This window comes from Centruroides sculpturatus, unplaced genomic scaffold (genome assembly GCF_000671375.1).
Source record: "Centruroides sculpturatus isolate CEXI.00-Female unplaced genomic scaffold, Cexi_2.0 scaffold965, whole genome shotgun sequence".
Taxonomy (NCBI): Eukaryota; Metazoa; Arthropoda; class Arachnida; order Scorpiones; family Buthidae; genus Centruroides; species Centruroides sculpturatus.
Window position 1 is genome coordinate 137,969 of NW_019385207.1, and position 18,390 is coordinate 156,358.

Genomic DNA, 18,390 nt, shown 5'->3' on the forward strand with positions numbered 1-18,390 from the left:
TTTATTCTGAATTACCTTGATCAAATAATTAAATAGAAGTTTTATAAACACTTTTTCTTTGTTTTTCATATTTTTTTCAAAGATTTAATATAATATTAATATAAAATGAGAAATATTAACTTCAAAAAATACTTTAAATCATCATAAAAATATGATAGCCTTTAAGATAAAAAAATAATGAAAATATCAGTCAAAAACTAAAACAGTTTTTCATTTTGCATTTCTTAAATAATTTTTCAGGAAAAAAATCATACATTATCATAAGTAAATTTTGAGTTTTTGGACATCAAAAAGTTCATTAATTAGCATCCTATGCTAAAAATAGATTGTTTGTGGCATCACCTTCACTTTTATTACTAATAATCAACTATAGTTTATAATTGTATATGCTATTCTACAATGATGACACTTGCTTAAATTAAAATGTCCTTTTAATTTAAACATTTTTACATTAGTTTATCAGTTTAGTGTTGTATAGCAAATTGTACAGTAGGACTATTTCCTTATTTGTATGATTAAATTTTCAAAATTATCTTGAGTAATTTTAAACATTTGATTTTATGTTTGTAAAGACAAACATTTAAAATTATGTTTAAAATTTGTAAGTTATTTTTAGTACAAGTTGTTTAGAATTATGTTTTACTGTTTTATAAAAAAAAGTAGTTTTTATTAGCTGTCTGTAATTTTATTTTACTGAAATAAACATGTAATTTTGTTTGGATAAGAATTTTATTTTATGAACATAAAATAAGAAATTATCCTATGTAGTAAGTAAGTATCCTATGTGAATTAACTGATTTGTAAATTATAATTTAATTTTGTGTCCAATAATAATCATGATAATTATGTGTATGTTCAGGAGAAATTTTGGGTCCTGAAAATATTTTATATCCCTGTTAATAAGTAAGTCTTATTATACCTAAGACTTATTGTTCTGTTGCATTGTAAGATTGTATTTTAAAATCACTCAAAATTAGTCCTTTTTAATTGTGATCACATAGTGTATTTTTTAAATTTTGTTTAATGTTTGGACGCTTATTATAGACATTTATGTTTTTTACTGACAGTTGTAGATCAATTTTAAAACTAATAATAATTGTTTATGTAAGTAATTATTATAAAATACAACATGGAGGAGAGTATCACAAGATGCTAGGGGATCAAACTAAATCCCTAATATATATGACAATATCATTTTTGAATTTTAAAATATTTTGAGATTTTAAATATGCAATATTATGAATTTGAGAGAAAAATCTGTAATATTTTTAATAATCTATCATCAATAAAATTTTTTCAAATTTTTTTTTTTAAACTTTCTGTGAATTCCTCAATTACCTTTTACACCTTTAATTTGAAAGTGCCTGTTAATGAACTGATTAATAAATGAGAACATAGTGCAAAAAAAAAAAAAATGCTAAATATCATCATTTTAAATTAGAATTTTTCATTTTAATAATTTTGATTGCAGAACAATTTCCAATCTTTTTTCTATTTATTAATGTTTTGAAATTAATATTTGGAAAATTTATTAAGGGATAAATTTAATAAATTAATACTTTTGTAACAGATTTGTTAATGAATAATAAATAAATAATTTTTATTTCAGCTGTGGTAAGTAATTTTATGATTGTAGATTAATAACAGGATAAATTATTTTTATTTAATAAAACATTTTAATTTTAATAATTTAATGATTATAAAGATATAAAATTGTTAATCAGAAAAAATAATCAATTAAAAAGTCTAGTGAAGAATAGTGTATGTTCATATTAAATAAAATGCTGTTTTATTATGTCAATGTGCCATACTATAAGGGATGTGAGGGTCATGGAATTTGTGCAAAGTTGGTCAGGAAAAGTTATGGAATTTAACTCAAAAATTTGAGTAGGAACTCGATATTTATAATTTGTTTAGTATATTTATTATTTATTTAATTTTTTACAATTATACAGGTTTTATTTGTTATTTGCATAGTAGATTTATTTGTGGTACCACAAATATAATAATCAGAAATCTACTATTTTTATTTAAAAAGTTTATAAATTTTGAATTAACTTGACATGCATATATTCTGTTGCAGTTAGAACGTGATGCTTATGTACAAGCATTAGCTCGTTTTACCTTGCTTACAGCTAATTCACCTATTACTGAAATGAAAGCTAAAAATATTGATACAATTAAAACACTTATTACTGTTGCACATACAGATGGAAACTATCTTGGAAAATCATGGTTAGAGGTCAGTATTGCTTTTAGGTATTGCTTTTTATATTTCATAGATATGTAAATATTTTTTAAATTTGATAGATCTTGAGATGCATTTCTCAATTGGAATTAGCACAATTAATTGGAACTGGTGTAAAACCACGTTATTTAAGTAGTGGTCAATCAACAATTACTGACAGTGGTGGATTTGCTTTAGATCCAGCAGAATGTAAGTTTAGTATTAATTTATTTTGATTTATTAAATTTCATATATTTTATATATAAAAATGCAAAATATAATATTTCAAAATTCTACATTTATAAAATTTGGTACTTGAATGTGCAAAGTACAAAATAAAATATGCTAAAACAACAACAATTAATGTGGAACTGAAATGTTACAATTTTTAATTCAGTAATTATAACAATAAAATTGATTATTTGTAAAAATTACAAAATTACAATTATTCAAAACTTCGAGTGATTAACCTGATTTTAGGGAAGAGAACCTAGAAGGAAAAAAAGAAATGCATAATTAGCTCCAATCAATCATTTACAATTTAACATTTGCACACTGACCAGCAGAAATGAATGATAGCTTCCTTTTCCAGTTTGACAAGTTCATTTTTATACATTGCTGATTTACATACTACACATTTACAAGGAATAAGATTTTGCTTAACTTGGCTTGTAAACAGATACAAATATCTGTTTACAAGAATATAAATAGAAAATTGTTTAGGGTTTAAATATAGATAAAATATTTTATATATAAAAATTTTAATTTGTTATTCGAACCATACTATTAAATTATACAAATGAAGCTCTAGTTTGAAATTGTTGAGATAACAGTCTAGATTTAACGTAACATCCAAAACTTAAAATAACTGAAACAAAAATAAGTAACTAAATATAACAAAAATTCTCTCTTACTATCTCATACAGTTTCAGTATAATGCATTTATTTTCAACCTTCTGCCAATTTGCTAAGCATCTTAATGGAAAAATGTTTGTTTAACAAATAATACTGTAACAAAAATTTCAGTTTAATATAATAAAGGTTTAATTCATTATGAATGAAAGTGATCATTATAATGAAAACTATAAATGTATAAATTACTTTTTTTTTGTTGTCACTGGACATTTATCTGGCAATACAAATATTTGTCTTAATTGTCAGTTTAGTTTGTAATGTAGTGTCATTACTATATAATTATTCAAAATAGTAATCTAGACTCATCCAATATTGTGAACATGAAGTTGAAATTACCATTTCAGATTCAGTTAATTTGATGCAAAACTTCTATCATTTTCTGATAAAATGAAAAGATATGTCTGATATCATATTTTAATAATGTGGCATAGTGCATGAATTTATAGAAAAGGCTTTAATTACAGACAATCAAAAATCACAAATAAAGTGCAATAAAAAATTATAGACTTTTTTCAGCAATAAATAATAATTATTCTGGAGATGTACACATTATTATCAATGCTGCCATTATTTCATGCATCAGCTGGTTTGTTCAAGACAGTACTGACAATAAACTTTTAGTTACATATACAGATGACCAGATAATTGAGATGATAAAGGACAATTCTGGAAGAATAAGGTACATGTCTGGGGTTGGCTCAGAATTTTTTAGGATTGATTTAGATATGTTCAGCTTTCTAGACCATCTCATTCATTGTTGGCCTCTCTGTATTGATGATCAAAAAGTTCTCTTATTATCTGAGAGTCTCTGAGAGGAGAGTCAAAACATGAAAAAGTTCCTGCAAATTGTTGATTCACTATGGTTTCTTATAGAATCTTGAAATATGAAATTTACTCTAACAAGCAGTACCAGGGAAATTAATTTTAAGAATTCCTTGCTTTCAAGCAGGGTCATATTTACATGTAAGCTGTAGTTTATGGCCTATGTATGTAGTTTTTCAAGGTGCCTAAAAAATTTCTACAATAAAAAAGAAAATTGAAGTCAGGTTTTGTAATAACATTTTTTTATAAACCAACAAAAATATACTTTACTTTTTATTTTGTGTAGTATGTAATTGTAATATAAACAATATTGGTTATTAATATATTTCTAGTGATTTATACCTTTGAATATAAAATTTATCTGATTTTTATAGATAGCTTTTCTTACCTTTTAGTAACTTTTTTGTGATTAAAAAAATCATGAAAATGAAATTTTTAGTGTTTCCCTTTTTAAATTGTACCTTATTTTATAATATGTTGACTTTTTAACAATAAAACATTTATTATTAAAATTAATATGTTTATGTTAATTTTCTTCTTTTTATGATTGACTTCTAAAATTGTAGAGGATTGGTAAAGGACCTCACATAGATTTTTTTTTTGACCTCACATATGACCTCTTAAGGTTAAGATTTTTATTTTGTAATAACTTTTCCAATATTCTGGCATTTTGACTATAAGTAACAAAATTTAACTATACTGACATTTTACTATAGTTATTGGAGTATGTAGAAAGTATTATTTGTAGGAGTTTATATCAATCTTAAAATGAAAATAAAATAAGAATTCTTGTTTAATAGAATCAAAATAGAATTATTTCTAATATGAACAAATTTGTTATTTGGCAAAGTTTTAAAGTATTTACTTATCAAAATATTAAAAACTTTATTTTCAGTGTCTCGTGGTGGATTGGTATTAGATCAGAAGAAAATAGCAAGTTTGCAAGAGTCGATGGGTGAAACAAGTTCTCAAAGTGTTGTAGTGGCTGTTGATAGGTTAGTATCATTAATACTATATAGTCTTTTTACTAATAAATATCATTTATATTAATGTATTAACTTTTTTGACAATAAGAAGTATTGAAAAGAAATGAAGAAAAACAAAAAAGTTTGGACTGTGCACAAAATGTTATTATTAAATATCAAATATTGTTTATTTGAAACAATAGAATTTATAATTAAGCAAATAAAGTAGATGTTTGGTTTAAGATTATAAAATTTAGCTGTCCAATATTACAAAAATTTAAATCAAAATGTTAAATACATTTGTGAAAGAAACTGCTCTACATTAATAATTTTAAAGCACTGATTACAATTATTATTTTGTTGTAACTGCACATTTTTTAAATTTTTTCTTACAAAATTGAATTTATTTCTATCATTGACATGGGATTTTTTAGCATATTGCATTAAAGATTAAAAATAATGTTAAAATTACAATTGAAAAATTTACATTTTTTAAAACTTTTACTGACTTATTATTATTTTATTTTAATATTGATATAAGTATATTATAAAATAATAATTATTCAATTTTATGCTTTTTGTTATTTTTTTATTATTAATACTGATTATAAACACTTATAAACTCAAATATTAAAAGAAGCCTTTATTTAATGTTATTTATTAAAAGATAAATGATTTATTTTTATATATTAACAAATTTAAAAAGTTTATTTTAAAAATATTTCTATTATACTTATTGACTAAAATATAAGTAGAGAAATCTTTTAACTTTATATAAGTGGATTGTTTCACAACCTATGCTTAAGTCAATTTTTACATAACTTGAGCCATGTTTTATTATAAACCTTATGAATACAGAGACTAACATGTGTAAACTAAGTGTAGTAAGTCTTTCTATGGAAGGAAGGGAGTCTATGTTGGCAGTTTAGTGTTGTCATATGCTGCAGTTTTTTCTCTGTGATATTTTACATTACCAGTTTGTTCTGTAAAATTCCTTAGATGTTTTTCACATGGAAATTTTTTACATAAATTTGGAAGTAAGAATGTCAGGATCCATCTGTATATGCTATTGCAGCGATTCCCATCTGTGGTTATGCAAACCCCTAGGAGTATGTTCTTGGTAGTGTTGTAAAGTACTAATTAATTTGAGATGATTGTTAAACGACACGGAACTGTGTGCCGGTAAGATGTCCGTTAACCTAATGGATACTTTACGCAGGTTTGCAGCTAGAATGCCAGGCCTGGACTTATGCGTGCACCGAAATAACTATATACAAGGTCAGTAAGGAATCAACTATTTAATCTTAATTGGATTAAGCACTATATACAAAATTAGTAACAAGCAAAACAATTTATTCAATGAAAAAGCAACAATTTGAACTACTCAACAAAATCAAATCAATTTATTTACTAACTTAGAACTATTCCCCCTTGGAACTTGACAATCTCAATCAATTAACCTATGTACAACAATTCTTACAAAACTAAAATCTTGTCTGTCACCTCGTAATACTAGGAACCTTTATCCTTTCTTCACTTCCTTTCGCTATTTTCAAGACTCTCTCTCAATCTCCCTCTCTGGAATTAACCTCTATCGCTTTCTGGAAATTCACCTCGATCGCTTTCGGACTTCACTTAGATCACTTTCGGTCTTAGCTCACCTTGCTTGTCTTCTCTCGGTGAACTGGTTTTATACTCTGAGATGATGTCATAAGTAGGTCTGGAATCACTCCCCTCATTTACATACTTACATCTAACAATTAATTTTCATGTCTTATCCTGGCAGCCTAGTTTCCGACATTTCTCACTAACCTTTTACATTATTCTTTATTACATTGTTGGGATGTTTTAATTTAACAAGGTTTAGCGAGTTCTCTAGTTTGTGCATATGGGGTGTCCCCCCTTTCTTACACAGTACTTCTTTTCAAACTTCTACTTAGGAGCACAAATGTGCATTAGTTTCCCTATGGCACTTCATCTCATCGGTGAGTTGGTTTTTCTTCGTTTGTCTCTTTTAGTTTTGTTTTAATTACTAAGGTGAATGGTGAGGGAACCTTTGTCCTAACAAAACGTAAACCCCAAACAAAATAGACTAAAAAGCAAAATAAAAATTAAATAAAAATAATGCTCAGACTCAGTTCCTTACAGTGTAGGGGTATGCAAAAGAAATGAATAATGGCAAATGTAGGCATACCGTAAGAATATTTGGATTCTGAGTTGAGGCCTTTGGCCATATCATGGCACTTGATACTTAGTTCTAAAGAAAAATATAATTATATTTTTATTATATTTATTTGTGTTCTTCCTCCAATGCTTTTTGATTTAAAAAAAACTTTTTACATGTATAGTGCTGTATAATTGACTAAGGTGGCACTGTTTGAGGAACATGCAAAATAAAACTTAGTGAAAATAAGAAGTGGAAAATAAAATTTAGGAAAATGGGTTGCCAAGGGGTACATAAGTGAAAAAGGGTTGGAACTGCTGTGCTAATATAATACTTATACACATCAGAACATCTTCAATAAAGTTTTATACTTTTTTATACTTTTTAAAACTTTTTTAAAACTTTTTTTTATACTTTTTAAAACTTTTATTGTGTTTTATGAAATAAACTCAAATATTTTTATTAAACAATTATCATGTTTTAATGACTAAAATTTTTTGTTCATAACATACATGTAAATGTCAAATTAATGCCTCTCTGAAAAATGATTAAGTTTATAATAGTCATTAAATTATTATATGTCTTAATGTTTGTTTCTGAGTGACAAATAATGTTTTAAAAATTTATACATAAGAATACCTGATAAAATTATCTTTCCACATTATATATTTAGATCAGTGTTATTAATATTATTTTTATAATCAGAAATAGATTTGTTTAAAATTGTTACTCTAAATTTTTATTTTATTTTTATATATATTTATAATAGTTATAATTAATAATTTATATTTATAACTCTGTTATAAATATAAGAAAATAATAATTAATTATTTGAGAACAATGGTGATGATTGAAGTGTGACAATATTTTTATTAATAAAATGACTAAAGTTTAATTTTAAAAAATTATTACAATTTAACTAAAAATTAAAAATTTCATTAATATAAAATTTTTCCTTTAAATTTTTTAAGAATATTCACTGGCTCAACTCGTTTGGATGGCTACGCAATTGTTGATTTTGTAAAAGCCCTTTGTCAAGTATCTCTAGAAGAGTTAGCAAATTCTACACATCCTCGTATGTTTAGTCTTCAAAAAATTGTGGAAATCTCATATTACAATATGGGCAGAATACGTCTGCAGTGGTCTCGAATTTGGGAAGTTTTAGGCGAACACTTTAACAAGGTATTCATTTTGTTGCTAAATTTATGATATAAAGTTTCTTTAGTATATACAGTTTTATTTATAACTGAAACTTGCATATCATGTAAAAGTCATAGAACTTTAATGTCACAATTACATTGATTTCATTTTAGAGAGTATTACCTGTAGTTAATTTATTTTTAGCATAGTCTTAAAAAGTCTTAAGGATAATGATGATTATATGAATTCTATTGTATATTATTATTTTTGATGATGATATTTGTAACATACATATATTTTTCTTTTATTTCTTCTTTGTGAGCATTAAGAGATGTTTTAACAAGTTTGTCATAGATTCAGCTAGGTTCATAATGGAGTGACTGAATAGTTGAAATGGAGCATATCTGGGTTATATCACCATTGAAAGTTTTTAAGTATTGTTCAGGATTCAAACTATATTTTTCAAAATTGGTAGCACATAACTTAAGAGTTTTAACCCAACTAGCTGTTTTATATAATTTGCTATTATTTTTGTCAAATAGAATATGTGTAAGGAAAAAAAATAATCTTTTGTAAATATTTTCCTTTATTTTTTGCTATAGCCTTTATACAAAATTAATTTTGATATGCTATACATTTTTAAGAAATTTTACTAAGAATATACAAAATGAATTATTATGATTTAATTTTAGTATGCCTAAACATATTTTTTTATGATTGTATTATATTTAAATTTTTATTTGTAAATTTTGATATGTCATATTACAGTAGAGTGTCATTTATCCGAATCAATTGGGGACTGGGGTTGTTCGGAAAATCAATATTTCGGATAACTGATTATGTATGAAAAAATATATTAACCTATCGCATGTTGAAATTTTTCTCTGTTGCGTGTCGCTTTGCATTGAATTTTCGTCGATGTTAAGCATAACGAAGACTATTGTATCATTAAAAATTATTTTTTTATTTTGTACAAACAAAATAAATATATTGAAAAATATAAAAACAAAAAAAAATTATACTTCAGAAGTTAATTTAGTATCAAAAACGTAAAATATTTGAGTAGCACAAGACATAGCCAAAGATTGCAGCGCCACAGCACTGGCGAAAATTTAAATTTACCAACTGGAATTCTTTCGGATAATTGACGTTTCAGATAATTGACTTTCAGATAAACAACACTCTACTGTATTACTTAGTTATTTTGAAAACACAAAATAAATAGAAGAAAAAAGTTTGTTTTTAAAGCTATTGAAGGTTAATGTAATAAATAATAATTATGTGCAAGTTATAGAAACATAAGCTAAAATTTATACTTGAATTTATTTAAATTCAAGCTAGAACCTTTGACATAGCTAACAGTATTTAAAAATAGTCAACTATTTGTCCTAAAGACAAGGATTAATTTAGATGATATGGTTATTGTATGATTTAGCCTGAAGTCTCTTTTTGTACATTAAGAATTTTTTTCATACTTATTCTAAAAATATCAAAAGAATATATCATTTTCAGTAAAGTGAACATGAAAGCAATAAATTCTATTTTTTCTATTTCTATTTTTTTATTACATTTACATTACATTTACAATTACATTATTACATTTATTACAATTCTATTTTTCCTGAAATTTATTTTGTATATATGAAATTATATAAATATGAGTTTATATTAAGTATTTATTGTGATTATTTATAATATGTTATCATTATTGAAAACTTCTTTCTTGATTTTAACATAAAGATTCTTTATATATATATATATATGTTTAATTAACTAATTTTTAAATTTTTTTAATTGTAACTAGTTTTTAACTAATTATTTTATTAAATAACTAATTTTGTCTCAATTATATTTTTACTTGGTAATAAATTTTTTGACCCAGTTGTGTTTATAAATAATAATTTTCTTGATATGCTAAATAAATTTGAAGATGGTTTGTTGATTATCTTTTAATATTGAAAATGTTTCAATGTTTGAAATAGGTTGGTTGCAGTCCAAGTGAAGATGTTGCATTTTTTGCTGTAGACTCACTTCGTCAACTCTCAATGAAATTTATTGAGAAAGGAGAATTTGCCAATTTTAGATTTCAAAAAGATTTTTTACGTCCTTTTGAACATATTGTGAAGAGAAATAGGTAAGTTTTTTATATTAAATTACTTAAAATTGAAAATATTTGTAATAATAATATTTAAAAGTAAACATATTATTATAAAGTACAATAAAACTTGTATATATCACTCAATTATCCATTAATCTGTTAACCATCATAATATTTGACTCTGTCATTGTGAAGTCAGACAATAGTAATATCTGTATGTGTTGTTCCTCATGATTTAGCTCCTTTATTACTATTTCTTCATTACTTTTAAATGATGATGAGACAATGTGAAAATGAGGAAGATGAAGTTTAATAGATGCAAATAGATCACATTGAAGTGAAAATATGCTGTTAAAATGCATTGAATAGTTCAAAATAAAACAATAAAAGTGGAAGCAATGCAAATATTACTTTTGCATAAAATTTGCAATGTTATGTCCATGAAATCTAGGAATGCACTGAAGTAAAAACATTACTTATTATTTTAAAAATTAAACATAGATGTACTGTATATTTGAATGTGTGTTTTATGACACTTGTTTTATTTTACTTTATGTTAGGTATTAGAAATATACAATATATGTATATCTTTAATCTTTAATATTGAATAAATTATTTTAGAAAACATCCATCAAGTTTTTTTCATTCATTTGTCAAGATTTCTTTCTTTATATCAGTGTATTGCAAATTTTTCTTACCACAGAACACTTCACAAATTCTGAAATTTTAACATTTTAACATTTTGGAACATTTTGGTTATTTTATAGGATAGGTAGATATAAATAATAAATAAAATAAATGAGTAAATCTAAGCATTAAGGAAAAACAAACATTTATGCTCAAGCGTTAATTAAAACAATACACATAAAAAAAGTAAAATGAACTAGCATACATACATACATACATACATATGTACATACATACATACAGTCAAATCTGTCTGTAACAGAACCCCAAGGGACCAAACAACTCTTCTATAGTAGACAGGTTTCCGCTATATGCAGGCTACCTACTATAGGTATCCCTTGATTAATGTAATTAATAAATTTCTCAATGTTACCATGTATATCAAAATTGCATTAATCTAATACAGTGGTACTAGGGTACTTGACTGAACAATCTCCACCTGCTAGAAAATATTTTTGGTTAATAACAAATATTTTTATTTTAACTTTAATTTTTTCATTCATCCATAAAAAAGTTCTCTAAGATAAAAATGAGTGACCAGTTTAAAATAAAACCTTACAGCTGCCTACATTTGTCAGACAAAATTTTACTCAATTTGGTTCATTTTCTTCATAAGTGAAAAAAACAAACTGCATGACAAACACAATCATCAGCATGTTTTACAACCATTTCAAGTGAATGAAGTGTTTCAACAACATGTGTCTGTGACACGCTAAGATTTGTTGCAAATTTATGAGTTGTTATTCATCAATCTTTAACAATTTCTTCCCACAATTTCTCTTCAACAGCTTTTGGAGGCCTATATATTTTGTATCCTTTAGTTCAAAATTTTCCAAATGAAACTTTCAAAACCACATTTGACACATTTGGAGTTTAGAAGCATTTTTCCATACACAGTACAATTATTTTTTACTGTCTGTGTGGTGTTATATCTTTTACAAAACTTAAAAAGCATGCATAATATGCCCAATGTGGATTTTATCTGCAGACATTTCGATTTGATTTTATTCAAATAAAATGTGATGTAAAAAAGTTTAAAATAACCTTCAAAACAAAGTAAACATTTTCACATCAGGAATAATGAGTTAAATTTTACAACTTATAATTATATCACATATTTATGTAAAAACAGCTGTTAATAAAAATACACAAAAACTTTCTGTTTAAATTCCAATAAAATTACCTTTTTTTTTTTTTTCTTTTTTTAATTCTTTCCGCCCTGTGGGCTCTAAGAGGCCTCTTTTTGCAAGCTCATTATGGGTTCGGCCAGGCCCACAATGGGGCTGCCCTGCTGGGTGGTGGGAGACGGGGCCCGACATATCCAAATGGACCACCCCCTGAAAAATTCCTGGGGTTTTTTGGCCTATTCAGATTCGAGCCCAGGTCCCCCAGAGTGGTAGGCTGCCAGCTTGACCGCTCGGCCATCCAGCCGCCCAATAAAATTACTGAAATACAGTAGTCATATTTTGCTATTCTGTATTGTGTATGTGTATTGTTTTACTTTTTGATTTATACATGCTAGGCTTGTAAACTACGTTAAATTTGTATTAAATCAGATAAAGCTACCGATTTTTCTGTTATACAGCCCAATTTTCATTTCCATTTTCACATTAGATAGGTTTCGCTATATACAAGTTAATTCACATTAATTTTTGCAAAAAATTCAAGGAACTGAAGAAATTTTCCATTAATGACAGGTTTTCACTATACACAGTTTTCATTACAGACAGGTTTGACTATATATATATATCAAGCTGATTCAAAAGTTCCTGGACACTGACAACACTTTTGTGAAAAAGATCTCTAGCACTGGCAAAACTGCTGTGAATGCAAATGAGCTGTTATATTCATCATCATCATATAGTCATATTCATCATCATCATATAGTCATATTCATCATCATCAAAGCACATACTATCGTTTTATAGAGCTGTTGAGTTCATTTGTTTGGTGAATTTTGTTTTCTACAACAAGGAATGACGACGAAATTTATCATTTAAGTCATGTTGCATTATTACTGGAGACAAGGGTTTAGTGCAAGGATAGCAGCAGAGAAAATGTGCAAAATTGAAGGCCCAGGCTTGATGAACAAGACAACTGTAGCTGAATTCTGGGACTTAGTCTTCTACTTCAATTCTGGGAATTCCAGCCTTGGTCTAGATGACTATTAGTGGAATTTGGATGATTCAGTACATTGGAAACTGGTTCCTGATGGCCAGGCTGTGGATGGTAACTTCTATGCTGAGCAACTGGAAAGAGTGTTTGAAGTCATGCATGCTCTCTCTCCAGCATTGCTTAATTGAAAGCATACACTGCTGTAGCATGATAATGCTCTGGACCACCATTCTAGAGTGGTCCAAGAGAAGTTAGAGGAGCTGAAGGGGATTAAAGTTTTGACTTACCCAACTTATAGCTCTGATCTATAGATTTTCACTTCTGATCTTTGGCCCATTTTCTGCAAGGACATTCTTTCAATATAGTGCATAATGTNGTTGTGTTTATAAATAATAATTTTCTTGATATGCTAAATAAATTTGAAGATGGTTTGTTGATTATCTTTTAATATTGAAAATGTTTCAATGTTTGAAATAGGTTGGTTGCAGTCCAAGTGAAGATGTTGCATTTTTTGCTGTAGACTCACTTCGTCAACTCTCAATGAAATTTATTGAGAAAGGAGAATTTGCCAATTTTAGATTTCAAAAAGATTTTTTACGTCCTTTTGAACATATTGTGAAGAGAAATAGGTAAGTTTTTTATATTAAATTACTTAAAATTGAAAATATTTGTAATAATAATATTTAAAAGTAAACATATTATTATAAAGTACAATAAAACTTGTATATATCACTCAATTATCCATTAATCTGTTAACCATCATAATATTTGACTCTGTCATTGTGAAGTCAGACAATAGTAATATCTGTATGTGTTGTTCCTCATGATTTAGCTCCTTTATTACTATTTCTTCATTACTTTTAAATGATGATGAGACAATGTGAAAATGAGGAAGATGAAGTTTAATAGATGCAAATAGATCACATTGAAGTGAAAATATGCTGTTAAAATGCATTGAATAGTTCAAAATAAAACAATAAAAGTGGAAGCAATGCAAATATTACTTTTGCATAAAATTTGCAATGTTATGTCCATGAAATCTAGGAATGCACTGAAGTAAAAACATTACTTATTATTTTAAAAATTAAACATAGATGTACTGTATATTTGAATGTGTGTTTTATGACACTTGTTTTATTTTACTTTATGTTAGGTATTAGAAATATACAATATATGTATATCTTTAATCTTTAATATTGAATAAATTATTTTAGAAAACATCCATCAAGTTTTTTTCATTCATTTGTCAAGATTTCTTTCTTTATATCAGTGTATTGCAAATTTTTCTTACCACAGAACACTTCACAAATTCTGAAATTTTAATGGAACATTTTGGTTATTTTATAGGATAGGTAGATATAAATAATAAATAAAATAAATGAGTAAATCTAAGCATTAAGGAAAAACAAACATTTATGCTCAAGCGTTAATTAAAACAATACACATAAAAAAAGTAAAATGAACTAGCATACATACATACATACATACATACATATGTACATACATACATACAGTCAAATCTGTCTGTAACAGAACCCCAAGGGACCAAACAACTCTTCTATAGTAGACAGGTTTCCACTATATGCAGGCTACCTACTATAGGTATCCCTTGATTAATGTGATTAATAAATTTCTCAATGTTACCATGTATATCAAAATTGCATTAATCTAATACAGTGGTACTAAGGTACTTGACTGAACAATCTCCACCTGCTAGAAAATATTTTTGGTTAATAACAAATATTTTTATTTTAACTTTAATTTTTTCATTCATCCATAAAAAAGTTCTCTAAGATAAAAATGAGTGACCAGTTTAAAATAAAACCTTACAGCTGCCTACATTTGTCAGACAAAATTTTACTCAATTTGGTTCATTTTCTTCATAAGTGAAAAAAACAAACTGCATGACAAACACAATCATCAGCATGTTTTACAACCATTTCAAGTGAATGAAGTGTTTCAACAACATGTGTCTGTGACACGCTAAGATTTGTTGCAAATTTATGAGTTGTTATTCATCAATCTTTAACAATTTCTTCCCACAATTTCTCTTCAACAGCTTTTGGAGGCCTATATATTTTGTATCCTTTAGTTCAAAATTTTCCAAATGAAACTTTCAAAACCACATTTGACACATTTGGAGTTTAGAAGCATTTTTCCATACACAGTACAATTATTTTTTACTGTTTGTGTGGTGTTATATCTTTTACAAAACTTAAAAAGCATGCATAATATGCCCAATGTGGATTTTATCTGCAGACATTTCGATTTGATTTTATTCAAATAAAATGTGATGTAAAAAAGTTTAAAATAACCTTCAAAACAAAGTAAACATTTTCACATCAGGAATAATGAGTTAAATTTTACAACTTATAATTATATCACATATTTATGTAAAAACAGCTGTTAATAAAAATACACAAAAACTTTCTGTTTAAATTCCAATAAAATTACCTTTTTTTTTTTTTTCTTTTTTTAATTCTTTCCGCCCTGTGGGCTCTAAGAGGCCTCTTTTTGCAAGCTCATTATGGGTTCGGCCAGGCCCACAATGGGGCTGCCCTGCTGGGTGGTGGGAGACGGGGCCTGACATATCCAAATGGACCACCCCCTGAAAAATTCCTGGGGTTTTTTGGCCTATTCAGATTCGAGCCCAGGTCCCCCAGAGTGGTAGGCTGCCAGCTTGACCGCTCGGCCATCCAGCCGCCCAATAAAATTACTGAAATACAGTAGTCATATTTTGCTATTCTGTATTGTGTATGTGTATTGTTTTACTTTTTGATTTATACATGCTAGGCTTGTAAACTACGTTAAATTTGTATTAAATCAGATAAAGCTACCGATTTTTCTGTTATACAGCCCAATTTTCATTTCCATTTTCACATTAGATAGGTTTCGCTATATACAAGTTAATTCACATTAATTTTTGCAAAAAATTCAAGGAACTGAAGAAATTTTCCATTAATGACAGGTTTTCACTATACACAGTTTTCATTACAGACAGGTTTGACTATATATATATCAAGCTGATTCAAAAGTTCCTGGACACTGACAACACTTTTGTGAAAAAGATCTCTAGCACTGGCAAAACTGCTGTGAATGCAAATGAGCTGTTATATTCATCATCATCATATAGTCATATTCATCATCATCATATAGTCATATTCATCATCATCAAAGCACATACTATCGTTTTATAGAGCTGTTGAGTTCATTTGTTTGGTGAATTTTGTTTTCTACAACAAGGAATGACGACGAAATTTATCATTTAAGTCATGTTGCATTATTACTGGAGACAAGGGTTTAGTGCAAGGATAGCAGCAGAGAAAATGTGCAAAATTGAAGGCCCAGGCTTGATGAACAAGACAACTGTAGCTGAATTCTGGGACTTAGTCTTCTACTTCAATTCTGGGAATTCCAGCCTTGGTCTAGATGACTATTAGTGGAATTTGGATGATTCAGTACATTGGAAACTGGTTCCTGATGGCCAGGCTGTGGATGGTAACTTCTATGCTGAGCAACTGGAAAGAGTGTTTGAAGTCATGCATGCTCTCTCTCCAGCATTGCTTAATTGAAAGCATACACTGCTGTAGCATGATAATGCTCTGGACCACCATTCTAGAGTGGTCCAAGAGAAGTTAGAGGAGCTGAAGGGGATTAAAGTTTTGACTTACCCAACTTATAGCTCTGACCTATAGATTTTCACTTCTGATCTTTGGCCCATTTTCTGCAAGGACATTCTTTCAATATAGTGCATAATGTTGAAAATGGGGTTTGCGAGTTTTGGCATCAAAACCAGTCAAGTGGTATTTCCAAGGAATCCCCAATTTGCAAAAAGATGCATTAAGACCATTGCTAACAATTATCTTTATTTTGAGGAATGACCATGTCATTGTGTTTTAATATCAATAAAGTTTTGTACTTGTGTCTGTGTTTTAGAACTTTTGAATCAACCTGATAAATACAGTAAAATTGCATTCTTAATGACTTCAATGTTTCTGGGTCTTTGAATTACAAACTCTTTGGTTATCAGGCACAATATTAGAAAGTTGAATTTTCATATCTGGTGTTAGCTTTGAGTCTGTTTCTGTACTTTGATTTGGTTGCAGCATAATATGAAAATCTTGCCTTGTTTAAATATATCATTGTAAAAGGAAGTAAGACAAGAATAGCTAGTTTTGATATATTACATAAATCCTCAAGCTTTTCAATATCTTAAAATTCTCTTTCCATGTAGTATAAAAATTCTTTTGTGTAGTATATTTAGATCTCTTAGAATTTTTTTTCTTAATGTTGTTGTATTTGCCTTTATTTTTTTGAGTTTATCATGTTTTTCTTCTATATTTCTAGTCATAATTTATATTGTGTTTTTTCTTTATTTGTATTGCATATTTGTTTACTTCAGTTACCTGTTTTTTAATTTAATTTATTTTGAACTAAATAATAGCTAATTAATGAGGACTTTAATATAGATAGATTATATAACTTTCATTAAATACTTGTAATTTTTTTTATTTTGTCTATACCTTTTTTTTTTATCTTTCATCATCATTTCTGTTTTCTCATATTAATTATAAATATATCTAATTCTACTATTCTTTCAATTAAAATACATTATTTATTTGGTTTCATTAAAAGTAATTGTGTGATCTGCTTTCTTATATTTATTAATAAAATTTATATTCAATTCAATTTATTAAGCGTATAAGGCTTTCGCCTGTTACAAGGGCGATGTTTGTTAATACAACATATTAGTCCAGAATGCTTCATTTAGATACCTTTGAACAAAACTATTAAATACTCATTGTATATCTTAAAGTTTTAACTTTTGTTTTTTTAACATATATTTACAATATAACAAACATCTTTTGCAAACAAACCTTTAAGAATATTATTGTTTCACTAACTTAATACTTTGCACTAATTAGTTTATATCTAACTGGTTCACACTTTCATTAACATAAGATATTAATCACAATTTATTTTAAAAAATGGTTCATATAGTTATATATTTTAAAAATAGTATTAACATTTGCTCTATCAAGGATCTTATACATCTCAGATTCATTGGAACAATTGTCTATTATACTTATATCATACCTTTGACTGATCTTGTTTACTTTATCACATTCACAGAATATATGGAATTTAGACAATGATTTATTACATCTTGGGCATATGGTTTGAGAGTAATCCAGAAACTTATCATTGAAAATAATCCCATTTTTATTTAGTCTGAGTTGTATGAAGAATTTTTTGA

General features: G+C 27.0%; 1 protein-coding gene across 1 annotated transcript in view; it reads left to right on the top strand.

The window, feature by feature from the left end:
• The window catches only part of LOC111636123 (brefeldin A-inhibited guanine nucleotide-exchange protein 1-like), a 115,478-nt gene that overhangs the window by 43,554 nt on the left and 53,534 nt on the right, over positions 1-18,390 (top strand). Inside the window, exons 15-19 of the mRNA XM_023381298.1 lie at positions 2,069-2,242; positions 2,311-2,437; positions 4,860-4,959; positions 8,065-8,275; positions 10,216-10,367. Of these exons, the coding sequence (XP_023237066.1) occupies positions 2,069-2,242; positions 2,311-2,437; positions 4,860-4,959; positions 8,065-8,275; positions 10,216-10,367 (764 nt within the window). The remainder of the gene's footprint in view (positions 1-2,068; positions 2,243-2,310; positions 2,438-4,859; positions 4,960-8,064; positions 8,276-10,215; positions 10,368-18,390) is intronic.